The sequence below is a fragment of the Nelumbo lutea genome, chromosome 2, assembly GCF_056320005.1.
Source record: "Nelumbo lutea isolate HS-2025 chromosome 2, American lotus-T2T, whole genome shotgun sequence".
Lineage (NCBI taxonomy): Eukaryota > Viridiplantae > Streptophyta > Magnoliopsida > Proteales > Nelumbonaceae > Nelumbo > Nelumbo lutea.
The window spans coordinates 114,045,947-114,073,068 of NC_142685.1; the positions used below are offsets into that span (position 1 = coordinate 114,045,947).

Below are 27,122 nucleotides of genomic sequence, written 5' to 3' on the forward strand. Positions count from 1 at the left end.
GCGGCCCTAATTTGGACACTTTTGTCCCTGTTGGGTTGTCCTTTCCGATTAAGGAATTTTGGAGCAAGCCTATTCCTCTCGGGTTGGTATTTTTTGTTGGGAAATTTTCCTGGAAAAAATAAACACAAATTATTTACTTCAAAAAAAGAGACCCAATTATTGTTTACTTCCTAATAGATGTTCTCTTTGTAAAGCTGATGGGGAATCAGGTTACCACCTTATGGTCTCTTGTAAGGTTACTAAAATTGTATGGGAGTGGGCTCTTTCCCGTATTGGGTGTTCTTGGAATCCTCCCGATGTCCAAAGGTTGTTCTCTCCTTCGTTTTTCAAATGGCCTAAGAAGCAAGGGAAGATTATGTGGAGTGTTAGGGCAGCCATGTGTTGGTCCCTGTAAAAGAAAGAAATTCACGAATTTTTCAGACAAGGAAAGAACCCTGGAAGACCTATTAGACCTAATACTTTTAAGGGCTGCCCATTGGCTAAAATCTATGGAGTTGTTTTCAGACTTTCAGGTGGCTGACTTGTTAAGAAACTGGAAAGAGATAGCTACATCTGCTCTGTGTAAGAGGACTCTTAGTCCCTCATGGTCCCCTCCTCCCTCTGGATTTATAAAATTGAATTTTGATGGCAGTAGCTTAAGGAATCCAAGTCCCTCTGGGATTGGGGGAGTATTCAGGAATGAGGAAGGGATTATTATTATTGCTTTGTCCTCAGGCCCTATAGGAGAAGGAGACTCTCTTAGGGCTGAGATCCTTGCAGCTCTGGAAGAAATTCAAAGAGCAAGGGAACTAAATATCAAACGCTTGGTCCTGGAAGGTAATTCAAAGGTGGTGATTCGTTGGTTGAAGAAAGAAGACAGTGGTCTATGGAGCTATAAGAATGAAAAGAAAAAATTCTTATGGCTGTGTAGGGACATTGAGATACAAAACAGCTGGGTGAAGAGGACCATTAACCCATTTGCAGATGGGTTGGCCAAGCAAGGGATGAATAGGGAGTCTATCTTTTGGGCTTTTTTTTTTTGATAATTTATCTTTTGGGTTAATTTTTAACTTTCTTTCATTGTATTTCGTTGATGGGGAGCAAAGACATTTTACCTCCCCCTTTTGTATCTAAAGTTTCACAGATCTTCACATCATTAATAAAGCTTTTGTTATTGATCAAAAAAAAAAAACAAGGAATATGTTGGTTTCTATACAATGGGCGGGGAGATCAACAAATGCTATGGCTGATGGGTTGGCCAAACAAGGGGTAAATAGGGAAGAAATGTTTTGGGCTCAACTGTGATTTCTGTAATTTATTTTAGTGTACTTGTAAGCTTCTAGGAGGGGCTGCAGCTCGTGCCTCTCCATGGGTTGTATGAAATTACACTTTTAAATCAGGTTATGAATTAATAAAATTTACTATTACTCATCAAAAAAATGCTAAGGCCAGAACTCTGAGGCGAGGCAATTCCTTTTATTTTCTTTTCCTAATAGACTGAAACATTTAACTTTCCTAAAGCACGAGGCACTAACTTCATGGGAACAATTTTTTTCAGAAAATACATAATCATATAATATCTAATTCTGGTTTTATGTACTCTTTGTCAGTAACAAAGTACAAACTTTAACAAAAACAATCTTAATGCTTAGGTACCCAATTGATTAGTTAGGAAAAGAATATTATTTTGCATTTCATACTTTATCGAAGTCATGCATCATATTCATGATGCTCAATATCTCAAGCTTGAAGCATGAAAAAGGTGTGAAGCGTGCCATGACTCATGCCTCACAAGCATACCTCAATATGTAGTTGACCCCCAGAGCACCTTGGCAGTGGCTCTTCTTCGGGTGTAGCTTCAGGCTTATTCTTTAGAGAACCCATACAACACTTGACATGCAATAATGCCCAGGGAACATAATATATATTGCTGTTGCTTAATAATAGAAATTAAGTGCTCCTCGTGCCTCATTGTGGGAAGTTTGTTCTATGTATCCTTTGATTTTAATTAATAAAGCTGCTATTACTTATCAAAAAACAATAATAAGTGCTTGTTTGGAAGGGCTTCCACATAGCACCTTCTGGCTTTACAAGGTGGGCCCCACCTAGATAGCCTATAAGCTATGTTTGGTGAAAACCCCAGAAAGCCCAAAGCAGCTCAATCAAAATCTGTTTTGGCTCCAAATTATAATGTTTTCAAAAGCGACTTTTGCCAAACACTCGAAACACCTCAGCTCAATTTTGCTTTCACAGCCCAAAGCTCCAAAAGCAACAGATTATCCAAACAAAGCCTAAATTTCTGCTAGGCCAAGTAAATAATCTAATACTACTTTATTAAACAAAGCAACTTCCCCAGGTGTCTACAAGACCAAACTGATCCTATTTTCTTTTATAAAAGTATATTGTATTGCCAAAACAATAAAGAGGGTGAGATGCCCTTACAAAACATATACAATTAAGTATAGATTATCCTCTGTATTTTCCTCAAATAACTTGTACACCATATGAAACCTACAACCTTACAGCAAGCATCAAAAACAATTATGTTCCATTGAACCTTAAAGCTGCTGGCTGTGGTCCCAAAAAACTACTTCAAAACACTTGTCTACTGCATTAGGGCCCATTCAGTTTTACTAGTCACCTCCTCCACAGATAAAACATTGTCCTCAAAGACCCCATGATTTCTTCTTTCCCATACCGTTCAACAAACAGCAGAAGGCACAGAATTCCAGAGAATCTCCCCTCTTAACAGAAAAACCTCCAGTGTTTCAAACCGATAGGAGGGTAGGCAGACAAATCCCAACTTTTACTCCTGGTAAGTTGATGTAATTCTTGAAAATAAGGTTAAAATGTCAAAGTACAACAAGCACTCAGCAACTCACCACGTCTCTAATTCCCTCTAAAGTTTCTTGGCACAACTTATCCTAAAAGAAGAAACCTAATCCAACCCTAAGATATGTGAAGAAGGTGATTCTAATTAAAATTGCTTTTCCAACAATTTCTTAACTTTTAAGAGAAATCAAAAATGCCTATCATGGCTTAAAATGTTCACAAATTTCCTAATACTTCAACAGCATATTTCCATTTCCATGATTACTAGCACGAAATATTACTGGAACCGACATATGTCCAAATGAAAGCTACAAGTGCTATGTGAAGTTACAAGAGATAGTATTATATAATATTTCCATGGCACATTTCCATTTTCATGAGTATCAACACGAAATATTATCGGAATCAACATAGTTCCAAATGAAAGCTACAAATGCTAATGTGATTTTTTTTACCAACAACTGAATGGATTTCATTGAAAAATAATTAAAAAAAATACAAAGAGGAGAGGGGAGATAAACTCTCTTAGCAGGTGTCGGTTCGACCTCTAGACACCAAGTGTTCTCCTTCCCCATTTGGAACACCGCCATCTTCTCCTCCCTCTACCTGTCTTCTCCTGCCACATGAGCCCAACGCCTCCACCTCAGCATCGTTGTTCTCCTCAGTGCACTCCTTCCACAAGATTGCTTCCATCTCCGACAGGATCTAATCTTCCTCCATTTGCCGGTGAAAAGAACCAACAACTGTGGGATTTCCTCTGGCTTAACCCCTGATATTTTGACACAAGCCGCCTGTAGGTTGTTAATATTATTCCCTTCCATTCTCCCACCCAATGTTAGACAATTATGCCCTTAGCTCCAATCAGATTGATGTATCTTTTGACATTTATTGAAAATGAATAAAAGTACATAATTGATTCATGTCATTGTGGTGTGTTTCTGTGTAATACCCTTAAACTGAACACTTATGAGACTCGTGTTAGTTTAAAATCTTCACAACCGTTGGATAGATCTGGGGAGATTTATCCTGCCAAGGCTAACACTGATGTGCCACCAAGTTGGTTGGGGTGGCTAGTCTTAGCTACCAGGGTGAGACCTGAGGTACATGTAGTGTGGGTTTTCTTGAAACCCTAAACCGGACCATATTCCAATATTGCCTTGGACCTTGAAAACAGATGAGCAAAACTGAAATGTTACACCTAATCCCTAGACTCGAGTATGGTACTGCACTAGGTGTCGGATTGGGCTATCTTTGATATGCCAATCAGTGAGATCCTTAGAGGGGGTCAAAACCTGGGTATGTCGGATTGGGTTGTCTTTGATTCACCTGAGTGGGTGATTATAGTGACAAGATCAACCCCTTTGTCGGACAAAGTGAATGGCCGGCGAATGCACTCTCTCTGATGGAAACCTAAACTGTCGACAGATGATTTCAAACGTTGAAATTTGTTTTTGCAAAACATATTTATATAGAGATATACATATATATTATGGTTTCAAAATGTTTGCAAAAAGGTTTTAATTCCCGGGATCCATGTGAGTAGAGAGTGCAACATTGTTCCTTGCAGCCAAGGGAGAGGTCATCTCTTGTCGAGCAGTGTTTGATCATTATGGGCTGAGAGGTTAAGTGTAAGACCATTGAGGGTAATACCTAATGGGTTAATCTTGCATTTCCCCATAGTCCTTGGGTTTTCATAAGGTGGCTAGATCCAAGGACCATTTAGTGTAAATGTTGGGCCCATTAAGAGCCCATGGTGATGGACTCGGAAGTTCACTGTCTCCTACAATCAATTCGGCCAGGCCTTGTAACAAAGGCTGAGCTGAACCCATGTGGTTGATGAGTAGATCAATGTTTGAGTCCCACGCCATACAAAGAGAGCCAACTGGGCAGTAGGTTAAGGGGTAAGTGAGCACATAAGCTTAATGGGCCTAAAGCCCAATTCGAACTGGGCTTAAATTAGTTAATTAAAAGGAGGCAAGATCTGATTTATAATCTTATTAGGATTAGCTGAAAGGATAAGATAAAGTCTTATCCATTTAAGAGTCCAAATCCAAATATCAGACTTGGATCAAGAAACTCTCTCCTAATTAGATTAGGAGGCTGATCCAAAGAAGAATATAAATAGGGGGTGAATTCCTCAGTTTTATAAGACAGCAACCTATAGAATTCTCTCATATTCTTGCCAACCCTACCCAGTTCGATTCCTCTTGAGGAATTGATCAAGAAAGGTTCTTGATATTGTTTCTTGGTTAAAGAAACAATTTGAAGACGTGCTCACTAGCCTCTGTTCGATTCTTGCTGAAGAACCACCCTGTTGATCCTGCTTCTTCACACACTGTGTCATCTTCAGTGGAAGCGGGTTTTGGTCTTCTCCTTGGGCGTGAACACCTTCATTGGGAGTTACTGCTACTTCGTATCAGGTATATCCATCTCCTCCCTTTTGGTTTCAGATCTGGTCCGGTTTTGGTTCAAGATTGATCGTTGAAAATGCAGTTTTCTAAAATAGGGAATGTGATTCCCGATGGGAGAGAAATTTTTTAAATTTCGCCCAGCCTTCCTGCAAGGTTCGGCCATCCATATGATGAATCTCCCATCCCTTCACCCAGAAGTCTAACAATCTTATCAAGGCATTTTCCATTCCAATAATTGAAGGGGAGCCCAATCAGCTTTATTGTGAAGCTTCCCGTTGTAATCTCCCATTCATTACACGACACATGCCACCTCTCTATCAGTATGGGCCCCTCATCAGTTTTAATAAAAGCAAATTCCACAAACTCCTCTCCAATATCAAGCATTGCCCTCGATTTACTGAAGGGAACCACCATTGCCGAGGACTTTATCTGCAATTTCTCAACTATCAGCTCCATCATAGGCCTCCAATCTACAATTTGTTGTCTTGCTGTAAGAACAAATCTCTGCTCCCAAACCCCCTTCTCAACCTCCATTTCTAGCTTTTGAACCTTTGTTGAACTAGCAATAGTTATTTCATGTTCCTTTGCTTCAGCTACTGCATTGGGGGTTGTCAGGTCTCCACCCCCCCTCTCAAGGTTTTCCTCCGCTTCCATCTTCTCTGATCTTCGGTCTGTCAGGTAAGCTTCAAGTTTATCTGCAAATTTCTGCCATCCTTCGTTTTTCTTCCCCTCTGGTATACAGACCATCTGCCTCTTCCCATCCCCAAAGTTTTCTGTAACTGTAATAAACCAGCCCTTGCCATTACATCTCAATACAGCTTCATATCTTCTCTTTTACTGCATCAACTATATCTTCCATCGTTTATTTTTACTGAATAAGCTGCTCCTATGAATCCCTTCAGCCACAATGTAGCTTCCCCCACCAAAAGCATCGTTGCTTTCTTCTCTTCCCTAATCTTCAAGGAGCCCTGTCCTCCAGTTCTGCTCTCCTCAAAGACAAACTTCTTTGATTCAAGCACTAACTCCTGTCTCCACCTTGTTGCCATACAGAACCTAGCTTCTTCCTCGTTACCATTCAACTTCAACTCTTACCTACCTCTTGAATGAACTTCATCACTTCGATTGTCATTTCCTTTTTCCATCTTCTCACTTGTGTGAAACCTTGTTCTCTCGACTTCATGTTTCCATAGAGCAATCTGTGATGATGGGATATCAAATGAATACCTAGAGCCCTGAAACTGCCAAAATATGTTGAATGTTGAATCATCCTACTTCTCTCTGCTTTAACTTTGATGTCTTCATGGCTAACATTGCATTTTAAGTTTGGCCCAAGGTTCATCTGAGCTTTTAGCTCCAAGTTCCATTGTTGTTGAAAGGAGAAATGGCGCAATTTTGATTTTTGAATGGTAGAGCTGCACAAACGAGCAAAGCGAGAGGCAGAGAACTAGTAGAAAGCAAAAACTTAATTTTCTTGTTCAGGAAGTTACAAGGGAGTATTATAACATAAGTTGGTGACAATATTTTAGATACGTGGAGTAGCAGTACTATATTCCACCTAATGGCCATGATTACCACTTTGACCCCACTTGAAATTCTTTTCAAATATAAGTTAAATCTTAGTTTTTTATTGTATAATTAGTTAATCGATTGAACTATCAGAATCATTTGCACTTTTTACGAGTTTAAAATTTGCTTGAACTCACTCTATCATGTAACTTTGAAGATTCGGAACAACATAATAATTTAAAAGGGTCTACCCATACATCTTTTATCATTACTTAAATACATTCTTTATTTTTGCATATTTCACATTTTTTTATAAGCTTGCAAATTTCACAATGTTTCCACTTTCCATCATGTCTATAGTTTTTGCAATATTTCCATGACGTTTCCAACATTTCCGACATGTTTCCTATATTTGGATGATCAACATTTCCACCAACACCGACATTTTAAACTTTGCGCATATTGGTCTGCATGAAACATTGGGATTGTAAAGTTGACAAGCGAAATTTCTATGATGTTTTTTTTTTGAAAAGTAAAAAAGAAAATTTCATTAAAAGAAAAAAAGGAACAGATTACAAAACATCAATAGGGCGTTAAGATAACACCCAACCAACAAAACAATAGAGAAAACCAATGATTACAAATCAGGGAGAGAGCAAAAGAGAGCCCCCCAACCAAGAGAATCTTAATCTTCTACTTCAAACACTTCATTGTGCCCATCTCCATCCTCATTCCACGCCTTTCCTCCTTCGCCAAAAATGGTCTTCTTTAGTCTCTCTTCTCTCTTGCTAACATGCCTATCTACCAAACTCTCAATCTCTGCCTATCCCCCTTTACCCACAACCTGGCAGAGAAAGACCCACTTAGAATCATCTTGCGTTCTCAATCTTCCACGGACTCCTTTTGCTCTGACTATGACCTTGTCACCAAGCCATCCGTAGAAACTAAGGGCCAATGAAGCTCCTCCCCCTCTAAAGCTTGAGACTCGACTTCCCAGTTCTCATCAATCTTCTTTTTTAAACCTTTTTTTATTGGAAACGGTAACTTCATTAATACAACTTAAGAATAAACTTCCAGAGTTAAGTAAAGCTGTCAACCCCTAAACAGGTTTTGAGCCCCCAGTTATCTTTCTTACAAAACTGCCCAGAACATTCTCTCCCTCACGGTCCCTTGTTTAGCCAACGTGTCAGCTAAACCATTAGCTGATCTCCATGTCCATTTGAAGCATGCACCAATCACCCTTGTTGTGTTGAGGATTTCCCTTATGGGCTGTCTATAAATACAGGATCCCAACTTACCAGATTGCAGCCACTCAATCAACAATCTTCTTTTTTAAACCTTTGACCATAGATCCTCTTGTCTTATAAACTTTCTTAAACTTGTTTGTAGGATCAGCATCAATCAAACTGGCTTTTAATCTTAAAAATACTTTTGAAAGCAACAAGGGGAGGTGTGAGATGAAGCCACCCAAACAGCACCCCATTACAACTAAGCCCAAAACAGGTGATCACCCTTTGCTTAGCTAAATAATAATCTATACCATTAGCCGACCTCCTTTCCCATTGAATTCTTACTATCATATTATGTCAGCCATTTGAATCTTTTCATTACATCCCTATATGCCCCACAACAGAATCTGAATTCCTAAGCCAACCAATTATCAGCTTAGAATCCCCACGTCACCCACACCAATAGGACCTGAAAACAGAGCCACTATATTGCCAGATGCATTCCTAAAAACACCCCCAATTCCTGAAGGTCCTGGGTTCCCCAAACTGCTACCATCAACGTTAAGCTTAATGAAGCCCTCTTCAGGAGGTACCCAAGTTTTAACCAACTTAACTTTTAGTTCTGAACTCCTTGCTACAGTTTTTTAGCAAACTCCTTGCTACAGTTCCCCAATTCCTCCAAATATCGTCATGGGAAAACAAGGAAAAAGTACTTTCTATGTGTACTCATTAATAAGAAGTTAGAAGTAGGCAAAAGAATCTATCTTCTCTCTGAACCGTAAACGAGAGAAACTGTGTTCTGTTATTGTTTTGGAATGATAGAATACTGATGTATTTCATTCTATTGCCAATTGGCATATTTAAACAGTAAGTTGTTGCAATAAATAGAAAGAAGAAAAAAATAGAAAGAAAAGAAAATAGAAAGTAGAAAAATAGAAAGTACAAGAATAGAAATAAAGAAATAGAAAGAAAAACTTTCTAAATCAATCCTTCCACAATCCTAGGAATATATACAATTCTATTTTTACACAACTACCAAATATAGATCTGCAATAGTAAACCCACGTTTTCCAACACTCCCCCTCAAGCTGGTGAATAGAAATCCTCCATTCCCAGCTTGGCTATAATTCTTCGAAAGTCTGTACTATTGAGCCCTTTAGTAAGTACATCGGCCTGTTGTCCTTTTGTAGACACATAGGGAGTGCAAATCAACTTGTTGTCTAGTTTCTCTTTTATAAAGTGTTGGTCAATTTCGATGTGCTTCGTCATGTCATGTTGAACAGGATTGTGAGCAATATTGATGGCTGACTTGTTATCACAATAAAGTTTCATAGGCTCTTCTCGTGGAATCTTCAGATCTTCTAAAATTATCTTCAACCAGAGTAATTCACACACTCCTTGTGCCATAGCCCTGAATTCTGCCTCTACACTTGACCGAGCCACATCATTTTGCTTCTTACTCCTCCAAGTGACTAAGTTCCCTCCCAAGAAGGTACAGTAACCGGAAGTGGATCGTCTATCTACAGGAGATCCTGCATAATCGACATCTGTATATGCTTCAAGAGCCAGTCCTCCATTTCTTCTGCATAAAATTCCTTTTCCTGGATTGGCTTTCAAATAGTGCAGAATTCGATGAGCAGCCTGCAGATGAACTTCTTTAGGATTATGCATAAACTGACTTATTACACTTACAACGTATGCAATATCTGATCGTTATGTGCAAGATAAATAAGTTTTCCAACCAGTCTTTGGAACATCTCATTGTCTACACTTGCATTCTCGTTGACTTCTCCAAGTTTATGATTGGGATCTATAGGCGTGGAAGCTAGTTTAGATGCCATATTTCTTGTTTCTCCCAAAAGATCAACAGCATACTTTTGTTGAGAGATAAAGATGCCTTGTTTAGAATGTGCAACTTCAATTCCGAGAAAATACTTTAGTCTCCCCAAGTCTTTTATCTCAAATTCTCTGGAAAGGCAGTTTTTCAATGCTTCCTTCTCCTTTTTATCATTCCCAGTAACGATTATATTGTCCACATAGACTAATAGTGCAGTAACTCCCCCTGAGGCTGTGTGTTTGATAAACAATGTGTGGTCACCTTGACTTTGCCTGTAACCTATACTAAGCATCACCTTTGTAAACCTTCCAAACCATGCTCTCGGAGATTGTTTGAGGCCATATAGTGTTTTCTTCAACCTACAAACTTTGTTCCCCTTAATGCCTTCTCCAAAACCCGATGGAATGTCCATGTATATCTCTTCTTCTAGATCACCATGGAGAAATGCATTCTTTACATCAAACTGTTGCAAATCCCAATTCTAGTTAGCAGCCAAAGACGGCAACACCCTTACTGTATTCATTTTAGCTACTGAGGCAAAAGTTTCCTGATAATCTACCCCATAAATCTGCGTATATCCCTTGGCTACCAGTCGTGCTTTGTACCTTTCTAATGACCCATCAGATTTGTACTTAATTGTGAACACCCATTTACAACCTACAGTCTTCTTGTTTCTTGGTAGATCCACAACTTCCCATGTGTTGTTCTTTTCAAGTGCCTCCATTTCCACTCTCATGGCTTTTCTCCACTCCTTATTAGAAAGTGCCTCGGCTAGAGTATTAAGAATTGGAATGGTGTTAAGGCTGGCTAGAAAACTTTTATGGGATTTAGAGAATCTTTGGAACGACACAGATTTGGCTAAAGGGTACAATGGGCGTTTGGTACATTCTCTGGTTCCTTTTCTCAATGCAATAGATTGGTCATACTCAGACCGTGAAGGTGCAGGTTCAGGTTCTGGATATCCCTCAGTTCCAGGATTAGGAGTTGAATCTTGGACTTGCACAAGTTGAGGATCTGGATTTCTTCTCCTAGAGTAAACCTGCATATACCTCACATCATCATGCACATCATTGGTGGGGTTAACAATGTCTGAATTTGGTTCAATGGTCGGGTTGTTTGACTCTTGTTGAGACTCGGGAATGTGGGGCTCAGAGGATTGTGACTCAAAGGGATGTGATTCTTGACAGTTGAATGACTGTAAGGAGGGTAATACATCTAAGGAGAGTAGATTCGAGGCCTTATCTTCCATTAATGAGGGCTCCCCCTGAAGATAAGGTTGAGTTTAAAAGGATTGTCCCTCCTCAAATGTGACATCGATGGAGGTGTAGAATTTTCTGGTGGCTGGATGATAACATTTATAACCTTTCTGAGTTGGGGAATATCCCAAGAAGACACTTGATTGCTCGTGGATCCAATTTTCCCATATTATGGACATGAACAAAGGCAGTGTAGCCAAAAATTCTTGGTGTGAGATTATTTGAGGTTCGAATATCAGGGTAGAATTGAGAAAGGACTTGTATTGGACTTCGGTTGTCAAGAATTTTAGATGGTAGTCTGTTTATGGTGTATGCAGCAGTAAGGACAGCTTCCCCTCAATATTGTTTTGGCACCCGGTTTTGAAAGAGAAAGGCTCGGGTGGTTTGCAAAAGATGGCCATCTTTCCTCTCAGCTATCCCATTCTGTTGGGGAGTGTTAACACAGGAGGATTCATGCACAATGCCTTCTTTCTGAAAAAATGGGGACAATTTCTGATTAAAATAATCTGTAGCATTATCAGATCGAAACCTTTTAATTCTCACACCAAACTGAGTTTGGACCATGTTATGAAAGTTGGTTCCCCTCAATATTGTTTTGGCACCCGGTTTTGAAAGAGAAAGGCTCGGGTGGTTTGCAAAAGATGGCCATTTTTCCTCTCAGCTATCCCATTCTGTTGGGGAGTGTTAACACAGGAGGATTCATGCACAATGCCTTCTTTCTGAAAAAATGGGGACAATTTCTGATTAAAATAATCTGTAGCATTATCAGATCGAAACCTTTTAATTCTCACACCAAACTGAATTTGGACCATGTTATGAAAGTTGGGAAGAATGGTACCCACATCAATAAAGGTGACAAACCATCTAGAACCAGTAATGTTGGGAATTTGAGAAGGGCCCCATATATCCGAATGAATCAAATAAAAAGGAGTTGAAGATCTTTTATTGCTGATTGGGAAAGAAACCCTTTTGTTCTTAGCAAGTTCACAGACATCACAATGAAAGGTTTCAACATTAATTCCTTTAAACAAGGAAGGAAGCATTGTTTTTAAAACAGCAAATGAAGGATGACCGAAATAGAAGTGATGACGCCAAATTAAATCTTTATTGGAGGTAGATAAGAATGACTCGTGTGTGACATGCATAACAGTGTGAGATGGTTTGTTGGTTGCTTCAAGGTAGTAGAGTCCATCCCTTTACATAGCAAGTCCAATCTTCTTCCCCGAAACCTGGTCCTGAAATACATAGTAAGATGGAAAGAACACAACATCGCAGTTCACATCCTGGGTGAGTTTATGTATAGAGATAAGGCTAGTGGAAAACTTAGGAACATGAAGCACATTTTTAATCAATAGAAATGGAGTAATTTGAATAATCCCAATCCCTGCCACTATGGTGAAAGAACCATCAGCAACAGAAATTTTTCTATTACTAAGACAGGGTGTATAGGTGAGAAAATGTAGTGAAAAGTGTGTCATGTGGTCAGTAGCTCCAGAATCAAGAATCCATGGAAAAACACTAGTCGAGGCATGTAATCCTAGAGATAAAGACTAACCTGAGAGAGCAAGAGAGGTAGAACCACTTTCTGGTTTCAAGGGTTTCAGGAAGCTCCTTAGCCTTTCAAATTCTTCATCATTAAATGGTCCCTGACTTGAGTGTTCTTGCTGTAGGGTTGTGGAGACATTATGGGCTTGTTGAACTCCTTTTGAAACTCCTCGATTTCCCCATTCCTTGCTAGATGTGGGAGGTTTCCCATGAAGTTTCCAGCACCGATCTTTTGTGTGTCAAGGCTTCTTGCAATAGGTGCACCAGAGGTTATCGTTAAAGTCATGGGTAGTTGTGTCACGAGCCAAGTTGTGATTGTTCTCACCCTTTGAACCATTGTAACTTCCTCCCCTTGCCACCATGGTTGAGCCTTCGGGATCTTTAGGCTCAAGCATGATTCCACGGCGGCTTTCCTCAGCTCTGACAAGAGCTATGACTTCATTCAATGGAGACACTTATTCTTTGCCAAGAATTTGTATTCAGACCTGATCAAATTCAGCATTCAATCAGACCAAAAAATCATACACCCTATCTCTTTCAATAAAATTCTTCAAGATCACAGCATCATCAGGGCACTTTGTCTCAAGAACCCGATAATGATCAAGCTCATGCCATAAATTTTGCAGCAGATTTGCATACTCTGTAACACTTCTGCTCCCTTGTTTGGCTGCCACTGTCTTCACTTTGACCTCATAAACACGAGCAACGTCATGGGCTTTGGAATAGGTTTGTCGGACAGCATCCCAAATAGCCTTTGTAGAGAGAAGAAACATACTAGTATCACTGATCTCAGGTGTCATTGAACTTCACAACCATGACATAATCATGGAGTCCTCTTCGTCCCAAGCATCAAAATTTGGCTCGCCCAACTTTGGCCTTGTTCCAAGAAGGTGACTAATTTTTCCTTTTCCCTTCAAATAGGTACGCACTAGTTGTGACCACTTCAAGTAGTTTTGGCCATTCAGTCTATATGTTGTCTGAATATTATGCAAATCACCAGTGTGAGGATGAGAATTTGTTGCTCCTTCATCGTTTTGGACAAGAGCACTTGTTGCAGTCATGTCGGACATTGTTAATGGAGGAAAAATAAGGCCAGCAGGAAAGGAGAATAAAGAAGGGAAGAACTGACCAGAATAAAGGACAATAAAGGAACACCTCTGGTTACAGATCAACACTGAAGGCCAGAAGAGAAAAAACACGAAAAACTGGCAATGAAGGCCAAAAAAAATCTCAAGGTTGACAAACATAGAGCTCTGATACCATGTTTTGGAATGGTAGAATACTGATGTATTTCATTCTATTGTCAACCGACATATTTATACAGTAAGTTGTTGCAATAAATAGAAAGAAGAAAAAAATAGAAAGAAAAGAAAATAGAAAGTAGAAAAATAGAAAGAAAAGAAAATAGAAAGTACAAGAATAGAAAGAAAGAAATAGAAAGAAAAACTTTCTAAATCAATCCTTCCACAATCCTAGGAATATATACAATTCTATTTTTACACAACTACCAAATATAGATCTGCACTAGTAACCCCACGTTTTCCAACAGTTATACTTGGCTGAAATTGTGATTTATTAAACAAAATAGGAAAACAAAACAATTAAGGAATAGCAAGACAATTCATTATAAGAGGAGGAAAGATGTAGTCATGTAGATGCTTTCTTTAAATAACAAATTTCATTCTGCTCTCATGACTCCTGCACTCCTACTAGTAAAAACTATTTTTTTTAAATCATCACTATTGTGCTGCCTAATATAAAATTAGGAAAGCTTTCTTTTGCAGGTCATTTCTTGGATGGATCTTGTGTTTCAACTATAAATAGTGATCAAAGAAGCTAATTTTATATTGAAGCAAAACTAAAATATATTTATGTGACATTTCTTTGAAATGCAAAGTTTTACATGGTCAGGGTTTAAGTTTTTTCCCAAGATTAAAAGGATACATACCAGTGTTTGAGTTGGTGAAGCTGCTATGGAAGTCTTCAAGGTTAAAACTGCACTAGCAGAACCAACACCCTAGAAAACATAAAATGTTATTTGATGAAGTCGTCTCTATTTTTATAACATATCAAGGAAAATCATTACATTAAAAACAAGAGAGTTCAGCACAAAAGGTTATGCATAAAACAAACACCAAACCTCAAGGCTGATTGATTACAACCATTGTTCACAATTTCAATAATGGGCATTTCACCATGCAAGGATGGGGAAATTTCAGGGATATTTTCGCTAATTCCATTGAGATATTTAAGAAAAAATTAAAAAGCAAGAAATTTTTATAAGAACATGGAATTGGTTAATGAACTTTCAAGGAACTTTATTAATCATGGGGTGTTTGCGAAAACTGGATCATGGAGGGAAGGTGTTGGAGAAATATTTTAGAATAAAATTTACAAAGTGAATCATGGAATGTTAGCAAGCATGTTAGTACTCTTGGTAAATGAGGCAGTGAAGAATTTTTTCTTTTTTTGAGAAAAAGGTAAAGTATTTCATTAAACAAACTGAACAAGAATACAGACCTGCCCAGTACCTTACTGGGCAGAAAGAAAAAAAGAAAACTTATTACATCCCAAACACGACTATTTAAAGCTCAAACAAAAAGAGTGATGTGCTAAAAAAAGGAGCTATTGAACAGCTTATGAGTCACCACCCAAGAGAATAACCTTCCCCAAATGCTCTTTAGAAGTTCCTCTTCTGAACTGAATTTGTCTTCAAAAATCCTCCTGTTTCTTTCTGTCCAAATTGACTACACCACCACAGCCAGCACCACCTTCCAAACAATCTTACATCTCCTCGACAAACCCCTCAAAAACCAACCCTGTAACAGTGTCATTACATCCTTTGGAAACACATTTGGATTCTAAACACCCTTAAAGTTTTCATCCATATTTCCCAACTGAAACTGCAGTGTAGAAAGAGATGTTCCAGCTCCTCAGAACTGTTGTCACACATAACACATCTGCAGGGCTGTACCTCCCTACCTCTCATTGGCAACTTCTCATCTGTTAGACAACTCCCCAAAGCTGTAACCCACAAGCAGAAAGATACTTTTAGAGGAGCCACTGTTTTCCAAACCACGTCCTCTTCAGCCTCAGAACAAATACTTTTGTATAAGGATTTGACTGTGAAAGAACCTGATTTCTCCCCTAACCAAACTCTCTTGTCCCTCCCCGTGCTATTCACCCTCACATTATTCAGAATCAAGGCTTTGAGGCAGTGAAGGACTCATTTCCAACAAAAAGGGTTTGAGGCAAGGAGAAATGTAATTTTAGAACAAAATGTAGAAAGTGTATCATGGGGTGTTTGCAGGCATGTCATTAGTCTCGGTTATTGAGGTAGTGAATGATTTATTTCTAACAATAAGGATTTGATCCAAGGAGAGCCTCTATCCCCTTCCTTTTTACCATAATAGCTTATGTGTTTAGCCAGTTAATACTGAAGGCAGATAGAGCTGGAATGATTAGAGGATGGAAAGACTGGTAGAAATTTGGTAGTGGTCACACCTCTAATTTGCAGACAAGATGCTGTTTTGTGAAGGTATGGGGAGGGGTTTATTTTTCTTTTTTTTATGAGAAAGTATTGTGTTAAAGAGCAAAAAAAAAATTTACATCCGCCCATGTACATTGAGAAGCTGTATATTGGGAATGTGTGAAAGAAAACTATCATAAATACATCAAGCAAAAAGAGATTCAATGCAGTGATTGAAAAGGCACACCTAGGAGCACAAGTGAGGCGCATTTCAAGGCTTGCACCTTGCCTAGGCCCAGCCATAGTGGCTTTAGATGCGCCTTAGCCCAGGGACGCCATTGTTAAATTTTGCGCTTTTTTGTATTTTTTTAAGCAGGGGTGCCAAATAAGTCCTTGCTAGGGTCTTAAATTCCTAATTCCTACTTAAAACATTGGTTTTATAATTTAGTTTTAGTTCCTTGTCTTTAAAAAGTGTCTTGTTTTAAGCATTGAAGAAGGGGAGAGGGGGCTAGGAGGCTTCTGTCAGCTATAATTTAGGGATGCTCGGCATGCTATGTAATTAAGTCAATCTTTTTAACATCTAATAAAAATTAACCATTACCAACCAATATAATACACACACATAGACCTGCATGCTTGTTAAGCCCCTTTTTTATGGGCTAATCTTTGCTACCCATCCATAACATCACTTTTCTTATTCCCCACAAGCTTCCATCTCAGGAAGCCACCCACCATTAGAAATCGTTTTCTTGAGTTTACAGTTTAAGATAAAGCATCAAAAGTTATTCAACTGGATGATAGGGACACCTTAGCAAGGCCAGGAGGACCAATTGTGACCAGATCTTCAAGCGACTCCACTTTGTCTAATGGTAAAGAGTTGTAAAGCTCATCAACATCACTAAATTCTTCAAAATCCTCCTGCATAAAAAATACAACTGAAACAAAGTTAAACAACGACAGGCAATCCAAAGTCCACCATTTGCATCGAAGAGAAAACAGAGGCAATGAATGCACAGCCTCATTCCGATACTTCACATTACATAGAAAGGAAATGGATTGTGAGGGAATGATCAAATAAATAACGGAATTAGATTTCTCTGTCTGTAGCACACACCTGATTGCGTTCAACATAATCTTCTAAGAAGTCTCTAACATCATTGACCTGCTCAGGACTCAATTCATCGTTATCCAGTAGTCTCAAAATCAATTCTAACTTCATTATGTGAGCTTTATGCCTGGTAATAGAGGTCTCTAAATGGGTCTGCAAAACAAAAGATTTTTCATCAATAAAAGAGGGGGGTGTCCTAGGACCATATAAGACAGGCAGTTTCCATTCTACCAGTCTGGGTGGTCTTGCTTTTCCTTTCTTTACAGAGAGCCCCTCAATATCAGCTTCAAAGCAATCAATTTGAGACTCCAGCTCAGAAACCTAATAATAAGATTAAAACAATGTATCATTCATCAAAAAAAAAAAAAAAAAGATCAAAACAATGTGCACAAAAAACTGCTTTAAAATGATGTAATAGAAAATTAGAAGCATGAAGAAAAAGAAACCGACCATCAAAGACCAGAAAAAAAGTTAAAAACCATACAAACTTCATGTGCGTGCATATAGAGACACATGCATATAAAACAAGCATAAATCACAAAAAAAAAAGCCACAGAGCTTTTTCCAGGAAAAAATCAATATTTTTGACATTTTCATTTTCTATAATAACCGGATCAAGAGAGCTTTGTTAATATTAGATATGTGAAAGCATAAAAAAACTCCAGAGAGATGGGAGTTATCCCATAAGCAGAAAACATTACAAGGAGGAAAGTAAACAGAAGGTACAAATATCTGCTCATTTACCTAAAAAAGCAGGAAACATAAGATGCATCATGCATCATAGATAATCAGCAAGAATCATAAAAGAAGAAAGATGCCACAGTTGTGCACTAATCTGCAATTGCTGCATCCCAATACAATGTTGCACCCAAAAACTTGTCATTTTCATTTCTATGGATAACCATTTTCTTCTCCCCTCTTCAAAATTCCTTTCCCTCAGTTAAACCTAAACTGTTAAACATCTTTGTGAGAGTAATTATTTGTTATATTGGATATATAAAGAATACATACATATATATATCTATACTATTTAGAACTGTAATTTTCATTGGACATTTTCTACCCCATATCTAAGCAGCATACAACGGGCATAAAGAGGGCATATATGTCCTTTACTCTCACTCCGAAAACTGTCCACTTATAACTGTTCAAAAACTGCCCATGAATTGTAAATAGGTTTGTCTTGGAGATACTGTCACGCGCAAATGCACGTACATGCTTACTAGTATATATATATATATATATATATATATATATATAGAGAGAGAGAGAGAGAGAGAGAGATAGATAGGCAAAAGAACTATATTATAAGAAGGAGAAAGATACAAAGTTTAGAACATCTGGTAACCAAGCTGGCTGATGATCAAGTACAAAAAAGTCAGTAGGATGAGTGGGATAGCTATTATGTTAAGATTAGTGCATTACATGAAAATTTCTAACTATCATATTAAGATTGTATTAGTGACTACTTCATAGTGGAAAAGGAACGTGCACAGAACAAATGCATTTGTATGGGTAGATAGTTCAGTTGATGGCCTAAGCAATGCTATTAGTACACTGGTAAGTCATGTGCACATAAGAGAAAATATAATGACCAAGCAAAACATTATTGTACTGCCAATCTGCACATATTGGCACAATGTTGGAAATGAATGTGAATGAATTCAAAGCAACTTTTTTGAAGAAGGTAAAGTATTGTATTAAAAAAGAAGAGAAACTTTGTCACCAATCAAAGAAAACGAGTAGAAATTCTTTCAAGCCTACACATGGATGGATAAAGGATAGTTAATATAAGGGGGTCGAAGAAAAACTGAGAGGGTGGGGGGAGTGAGTTCTAGGAGTAGGAGGTGTTGGCTCTTCTTTTGTTATATCAATGAATATTAAAATTCTTTTTTGGAATGTTCAAGGGCTGGGGTCTGGGAGAAGAAGAATGGTGGTTTGTGATTCCTTAAAGGCTTCAAATTTGGGAATTGTATTGATTCAAGAAACCAAATTGGAGAAAATTGATGCTGGTATTATTCGGAGTATTTGGGGAGATGGTCAGGTAAGATGGAGGGCAAAGGCAGCCAATGGGAGTGCGGGAGGCTTGCTATGTCTTTGGGACCCCCTAGCTTGTAGTTTGATTTCTTGCAGAAGTGGGAATTTTTCGATCTCTCTTGTCTTGAAGCTGCAGGATGGTAATATAGTTCAAGTCACAAACGTGTATGGTCCAACAGTTTCTAATCTTATGAGGAGTTTCTGGGAGGAACTGACTGATATGAGGGGGACTTTGACTCATCCTTGGGTTACTAGGGGAGATTTTAATGTCACCTTGTCGGTGGAAGAGAAGAATACAAGAAGTGGCAGAACTGTATCGATGAGGCAGTTTGCAGATTTCATTAATAATATGGATCTAATGGACATTCCCATTCAAGGTAACGGGTTCACTTGAATAAATAACCAGGATACCCCTACCCTGGTCAGATTGGATAGATTTCTTGTTTCCTCAAATTGGGAGGACATCTTTCTAGACTTTAGGCAGATATCTCTACCCAGACCTATCTCAGACCGCAGTACTATTCAGCTTATTTGTGGGGAGAGGGAGAGAAGGTCAAAACTCCCTTTAAATTTGAAAACTCTTGGTATGAGGAGGAAACTCTCAGACCATTGATGAAGAAAGTGTGGGAAGAACTTCAAGTGGAGGGATCCAATTCCTTTGTTCTGGCAAAAAAAATGATGGCTATAAAATTGCAAAGAGGTTGGAATAGCTTCAAGGGAACTTCTTATGGAGGGGATGGGAGGGTGAGAAGAAAATTCACATTGTTAAGTGGGAGCAAGTGTGTAAGCCTAAGGAGAAGGGTGGTTTGGGAGTTAGGAAAGTAAAAGATTTCAATGCTGCTCTTCTTCGCAAATGGATATGGAGATTTGCTTATGAGAGAAATGCTTGGGGGAGGTGCCTCATTGCAGCTAAGTATGGTGTGGGTTGGGGAAATTGGAAAACTCTCGATCCCCTTTCGTTTGAGGGTAGTTCTCTATGGGCTGGTATTTCTAAGATCAGTACTCTTATCATGAACAGGGTCAAATTTAAAGTTGGAAAAGGGGATAGAATCAAGTTTTGGAAGGATTCCTGGTGTGAGGAAGGCCCCTTGGCTGATGCTTTTCCCCGGCTGTTTCAAATTGCAGTGAATCAAGATTCTTCAGTTGCTAATAACATTAGTACCGCTGGGGGCTCCTTCTCTTGGACTCCCCTATGTAGGAGGAATTTGCTAGACTAGGAAGTGGAGGAGTATGTAGGTCTGTTGGGGCAGATTCAAAATCAGAGAATTGATATGAGTATGGAAGATGAATGGACTTGGAAGTGGAATGCAGATGGTAGATTCACAGTTAAATCCCTTTTCCTTAAGATGTGCAGCTCAGGTCAGGAGAACTTCCCGGATGGGCAGATTTGGAACCCCACCTGTCCCTCCAAGGTTAACTTCCTGGTTTGGACAATGGTTTTGAATAAATGTCTAACTAGGGTCAACTTGGAGAGAAGGGGTATTCAGATTCCTGATCCCTCCTGTGTTTTATGCGGCATGGATGCCGAATCTATAGATCATTTGTGCATTCACTATCCGATCTCCTCTTCAATCTGGGGACATTTCTTCAAGAAACTAGAGGTGTGTTGGGCTATGCCTAAGTCTGTAAAGGAGCTGCTTATGAGTTGGAGATTGGAGGGTCTTAGCAAGAAAGGCAGACTTGTTTGGAATACTATTCCAAGGCTGTTCTTTGGTCCATTTGGATGGAAAGAAACAATTGAATTTCCTGTAATCAATTCAAAAGTCCATATGAGATTGTGCAGAAAGTGGTGGGAAAGATTTGCTCCTGGGTGTTGGTGAATGAGGAGTTTAAAAGTCAAAATGTTTCTCCTTCTTTGTACTAAATCATGGATGTTCTTGTAATATGTTTTGGGCTCGGGAAGGCCTAGTTGGTCTGAGTCTTGTTGTATTTGGCTTTCTCATTGAATAAAATTACTTTACCTTTTTCAAAAAAAAAATAAAGGATAGTTAATGTAAACAAAGAGCATAGCTACATACCACATTGTTTAGCCAATCCCTTGTCTCTGATTTTGCCTTCTCTTTTGGATCCTATTAGAAAATGATTCATAATCAATAAAGGATTTGAACTTTATGTACACATAAAGGTTAACATTTTATGCTTAAAAGGAAAAAAAAATAAGTAGTTAAAAGTAAACTACATTAAAACCCAAAAGGAAACAAATACAAAAGAGAGGGAAGATATGTGGAGAAGAGTGATTGTTAGTATGGAGTTTAAAGTTTTGATTAAGACTCCAGAGAAGTGTTGGCATCTCATAGATGCATTCGGAAAGGAATTATGAAGTTCCATGAGTAATTAATATACTAAATTCTGTGGCAGGGGACAGGAGAGAAATCAAATTTTGGGAAGATTTGTGATCCAGAGAGGAGAAACTATGTCATTTGTCCAAGACTATATAGGATTTTTCTTTTTTTTTTTTTTTTTTTTGAAGATAGAGTTCTAAAAAATTAGTCAGACAATATTTTGAGGAGGGTTAAGCAGGTTCTTTGGTGCCCAAAGATAATCATTATTGGACAGGGAGGTGAAGTGCCTCTTACTGCTTTCGAGATTGGAGAGTATGAAGATTGATGCTGATGTGCCAAATCCAAGATGGTGGATTGTCTGTATAGATGGGAAATTTTCTGTCAAATCCTTCTATTAAGCTATTATCAGTAATCGAATTGGCAGATCTAACATTGGTGAAGTTTGGGGTAATCCAATTCCTCCTCGGATTGAAGCCTTTGCATGGAAATGGCTCCATGCTTTGTATAGTTACTTAACAATTGACCACCTGAAATGAAGAGGTTTTCAGATGCCAATTATTGTATTTTGTGTGTGAAACAGAAAGAAGTGAATCATTTATTTATACATTGTTGCTGGACAAAGTTCATATGGGATAGCTTTACTTCAAGGTGTAAGATATGTCAAAAATTTGGGACTACATCAAATGGAGATTGAAGGGGACTCTAAGCTGTTAATGGGGTGGATGCAGGGAGGTTGTTTGGGAGCATGGAAATATAGACAGATGATAAGGGTAATAATCAATATAACGAGGGAGATTGATGTGTGCTTTAAGTGGACAAAAAGGTCAGTTAGCAAGCTAGCGGATATCTTAGCAAAACAAGGGACTGTAAGGAAGAACATGTTTTGGGCAGTGCTGTAATGAGTATGTAACTTGGGTCAACTTCATTTTAGGAGTTGACAGATGTACTTTGTCATAGTTTTAAATTTTTAATGAAGTTACTGTTTCCGATAAAAATAAATAAAAAGTTCATATGGGATTTCTTCTTCACTATGTTTAATGTAGCCTTAATCCATCAGCACCAAAGGAGATTTTCTTGGCATGGCCTAGGTCGGGAGGGAATAAGAAAGCCAAGGTAGCACAGAGTATCAGTCCATTTGCTGTTGGTTGGGGTATATGATGAGAAAGAAACAGATGTATTTTCCAAGAGAAGTTTCAACATAAAAGAAAATTGGTTGTTGAAATTTTTGTCACGGTGGTGCAGTGGTCTTTACTCCTCCCACAATTTAAAGACTTGAGAAGAGATATTTGGCAATGTCAACTTTGAATTTAGAATTTAGGACTTGGAGCTATAGTGGGTTATTCTTGTATTCTTGCTTTTGCTAATATATAAACGGTGAAATCTCACCACCATTTGCTTATATTTCTCCTTTTAATTTAATATATTTTTCCCTTTTGCGATTACAAAAAACAATCAATAATCGTAGGATCCTAATACAATGCATGGAAAGTTTGTATCAATGGTCAAAGGTAGGATGGAGTAGCACTTACAGTTTTGGGTTGTTGTCCAAGCCCTTCTTTTGAGAAAGCTTTTGTCTTAGTTTCCTTTTCACAAACCTTAAATCTTTCCATTTCACGCTCAATAAGCTTGCGAGCATCCAGCAGAGCCTGCTCATAAGAGGCACTAACCTATGTCAACATATATCAACAAAAAAATTATTTGTCAACATCAAGTCTGGAATCTCAAGCTCCACAATCACAGATTACTATAAATACATTTTACACCAAATAATCCACATTTAATCCATTAAACACCAGATAATAAAGGTAAAGTTACTCATACAAACTCATAACTGCAAAAACATGAACCATCGCTAACACAAACATAACCAAAGATCAGATGCAATAACAGTTGGGAGAAATTTCCAGAACAAAACAAACAAACAAAAAAGCATTCAAAATAGTAGTTTTTGGAACAACAAGGATATATCATGTTACTATAGAATAAAAATAAATAAGATACTCAATTGAAGCTCCAAGACAGAAATAACACAAGACGACAAAATATGTATATTAATTTTGTGACATAACATGGGTGAGAAACCCAAGCTATCCTGGATTGGATATCAAGTCAAAACCCTTTTGCTTTCAAACCAGACCCAATGTAGATTTTCTCTCAAATTATCCCCATTTCATAAAGGCTCACCCCAAGTTTAAATACTCTTGGTGAACAACCAAAAAGGATTGAACACCTTTAAAATTTAGAAATTGCTGCACAGCTTTCCAAAGTTTTCCATTCTTTTGGCATATATGAATGCAATATATGCAGCACACTATTTGATACTAGTAAGTGTGCATGTGCTTTGCACTTGCACATGGCAATTTTAGACGACGATGATGATAGTAATGATATGTTTCCAAATTTTCAACATTCTTTATATTTTTGTGTATAAAGCAATTCTTATTTAAAAGATAAGGGCATTTTATATTCTTATTTTCAACAATTCTTATTTAAAAGATAATGGCAGTTTAGTTAAGAATAGAATTCAATGAAAGATGATGGGAGTTAATACCTTAAATATAAGACTTAACGAGAGGGAATTAAATAAGATGAAAAGTATTAGTTAAAATTATATTTTCTGCCATCACAATGAGAGGGACCAAATTCACAAAAATAGGAGCATTTTAGTCAAAAAAATTCACGCTCTCATCCATACTTTTAATAATAGTATAGATACAGATATAGATATAGATTGTAAGAGAACAATCACATTTTAGCACTGTTTGACAAAAATTCTCAATCCAATCCATTTTATAGCATCTGCTAAGAGTGGTGACAAATCCTTTTTTTTTTTTTTTGAAGATCAACAAAAAAGTTAAATTAGAAAAAGAGGAGAAAAGATACAAGAAAAGGTGATAAGAAATTGCCCCACAAGGAGTACGTCAAAGAAAACCAAAAGCCAAAACACCCCTTTAGGCCATCTCGCTTTCCAACAGAGAACTATCACCCATATCACATTCGCAAAACTCAAAACCCATCCCTGAACAAAAACACCCTTAACATAATACAAAAATGCAAAAGATACCCCAAAACACCTTGCAGAAGCTTTTTGCCAACTAACCCTTTACAACCCTACACACCCAAGCCCCTTCGAATGATTAGCCATCCTTCAACTGATTGCTCTACAATTCCAAAGTCTGTGCTACGAATCTCTTTACTTCTTTTTATAAGCCTCTTTGTCTTCTTCCCCTTCTAGTTCCATCCAATCCCAAATAGACCCCCTTTCAACCTGGCAAACACTCTTGACACTTGTACTGGTAATCTTTTCAGCTTCTGAACCATTTAATAGCAGCATTCAGGAAGGTTTCAGTAACCTTTGAACCCTTTGAATTGTGATTTCTCCTTTCTAACTCAAAGACCACATTCTTTTTTTTTTATGAACGTCAAAGACCGCATTCTTCACAAAAATCTGAATTGTCATCTCCTTAATTCCTTCTTGAGAGTTGTCCCTTACCATTTCCTCAGGATTCAAGTCTTCATTAACCCCCACATTGTTTTCCTTAACACTTGATACACCAGGAATCATACCGTTCTTCTCTTCATCCTTCGACTGCAAACTAGACTTCTCCTCCACCTTCTTAAAAAGCTTCCCTGGTAATTCCGATCCTCTAATAAAATACAAACCCAAAATTTTGCTCACCTCCACCCCTGTGTTTACCACCATGTCCAAGTCAATCAACCTTCCAGTTTCATGAGTCTCATCAATAATAATTTCATCTTCCTCTAGGTCCAAGTCCTCAAATATTTTCCGTTCACCTTCCTTAACTTTTTGTAGTGGCTTCACTCTATAGCTCTTGTTAATTATCAAAAATAAAATTCTACAACTCTTTTTCCTTTTGTAAACCTTTGATCAGTCAGCTCTGGCTCTCATCTTTCTCTCCGCTCCCTTCCCCTTCTTTACTTACTTCTTTCTCTATCTCCTGATCCCCAACTACACCCCCAATCTTATCCACTTCCAAACCACCACTTGTCTGGTTTTCTGTTTCAACTACCCTACCCTCAATCCACCTCTCCATTCTGAACCCTTCTATATCCTTTCCCAAACACTCCTTTATCCCCTATCAAAAGCCTCTTCCTCTCCCCTTCTTTGTCAACCTCCTTATCCAATCAGTCTATAAGTACCCCAAAAGACCCACTTCTGTATTGGTGACAGATCAAGGATTTCCTTGGTGACCTTCCAACTCCCTCGCTTCCTCAGGTATGATGCTTGTTTTGGTGATTCTATTCGGTTCTGGGAGGATGTTTGGGCAGGTAATCAACCCCTCAAAGATCGGTTCCCTTCGCTTTACTCTCTCTCCCTTCACAAAAATGAGCCAATGGCAAAGTTTCTTCCAAACCCGTTTAATCCCTTGTCTTTAAACTGGGATTTTGGATTTCGTAGGGGGTTAAGGGATGTTGAGTTGACTTATGTCATTGAGTTGCTTCATTTACTTGAGCCAGTTTGTTTGGACCTGTTGACAGATGTATTGTATGTATTGTACACATGTTTAGTGCCGTAGGGGTATTTTTGTAATTTTGTAGACCACTTGTGTTGTACGGCCAGTATAGTATAAATACAAATGCTTCACTCGCATGAAGCAGTTCTTTTGAGGCCTTAAGTCTGCAGCTGCGTAGAAGCTATCAGAGCGGAACCGACCAGGCCTAGAAAACAACCAGCTGAGGTCTCTCTCCACTACTGCATAGAAGCTATAGTCCTGATGCTCGAAAACAAGGAAGAGGAAGCATTCTCTAGTGTTGCGATTAGTCTCCACTACCGAGTAAGGTTCTACTACAAGAAAGTTGACTGTTCAACTTCATAGCGCAGAAAAGGGTTCTGCTACAAGTTTTTTCTTCTTTATCCTCCAGCCCAAGTGTTGGTGACTAGAGTTGCTCGGCTAAGAAGACTATAGAAAACCATCCCAGATGTACGAAGAAGGGTTCTGGCCTGCAGAGAAGATTGAATCCATGAGTGTACTGCCTATTCACAGTTCGGGTGACCTAGGTACTGAACTGAAGTTTCTCTGTTTATGGTTCTCTTCTTGCACTATTTCGATGGACTGTTAATGTCCTAAAATCTGAGTAGGGATTGTTCAACTGTTTTTTTTTCCTCCTCCGATTGTGTGTTGCTCTTTTCAGCTCTCTAAGAGACTGTTGATGAACCCTAAACCCTAAGTGACTGTTCGGCTGCCCTGGAAAGTGGATATCAGCCGATTAGGTGTGGTGAACCACCACTTGTATTGTTGTTCCTACTGAGAGAGCTTCATGAAAGTTGTAAAACTGTAGGTCATTCAGACCTAGTTACACTGCAAGTCAGTGTTCGTATATTGTTCTGTGGACTCCTAGGTCATTCAGACCTGGTTACACTACAAACTAGTACTGCAGCTGCAGTGTTTATTCTTGGTTCTCTGTGAAACTAAAAATCAGCAAGTGCCTAGTTGTGGATTGTAGCAGCTCTGTAAGGCAGTGTGCCTTTGGTTTTGTGTACTTCTAAACCTAAAATCATGAATAGTGAAGATTCAACTACATCCGAAATCTCCACAATGCTGAAAGGAATGAGTGGGAGCAGTGACCTATCCTTCCCTATGGTTGTTGTTCCTCTTGATGGGTTAAATT

At 38.4% G+C, this 27,122-nt stretch overlaps 1 protein-coding gene across 12 annotated transcripts in view; it reads right to left on the minus strand.

The window, feature by feature from the left end:
• Positions 1-27,122, minus strand: part of LOC148872951 (uncharacterized) — an 81,442-nt gene that overhangs the window by 40,467 nt on the left and 13,853 nt on the right. For 8 of the 12 annotated variants that reach the window (XR_016107619.1, XR_016107622.1, XR_016107624.1 and 5 more), the window contains 6 exons: positions 23,021-23,158; positions 21,228-21,278; positions 17,404-17,493; positions 17,179-17,325; positions 16,872-16,982; positions 14,544-14,612 (listed from right to left, as the gene is read on the minus strand). Coding sequence is in view for 5 of the 12 variants with exons in the window: in XM_088971762.1 (XP_088827888.1) it covers positions 14,544-14,612; positions 16,872-16,982; positions 17,179-17,325; positions 17,404-17,493; positions 21,228-21,278; positions 23,021-23,158 (606 nt within the window). In the remaining 7 variants the exon portion in view is untranslated. The remainder of the gene's footprint in view (positions 1-14,543; positions 14,613-16,871; positions 16,983-17,178; positions 17,326-17,403; positions 17,494-21,227; positions 21,279-23,020; positions 23,159-27,122) is intronic. The other 4 variants (XR_016107621.1, XR_016107620.1, XM_088971764.1 and 1 more) reach the window with 1 other exon arrangement.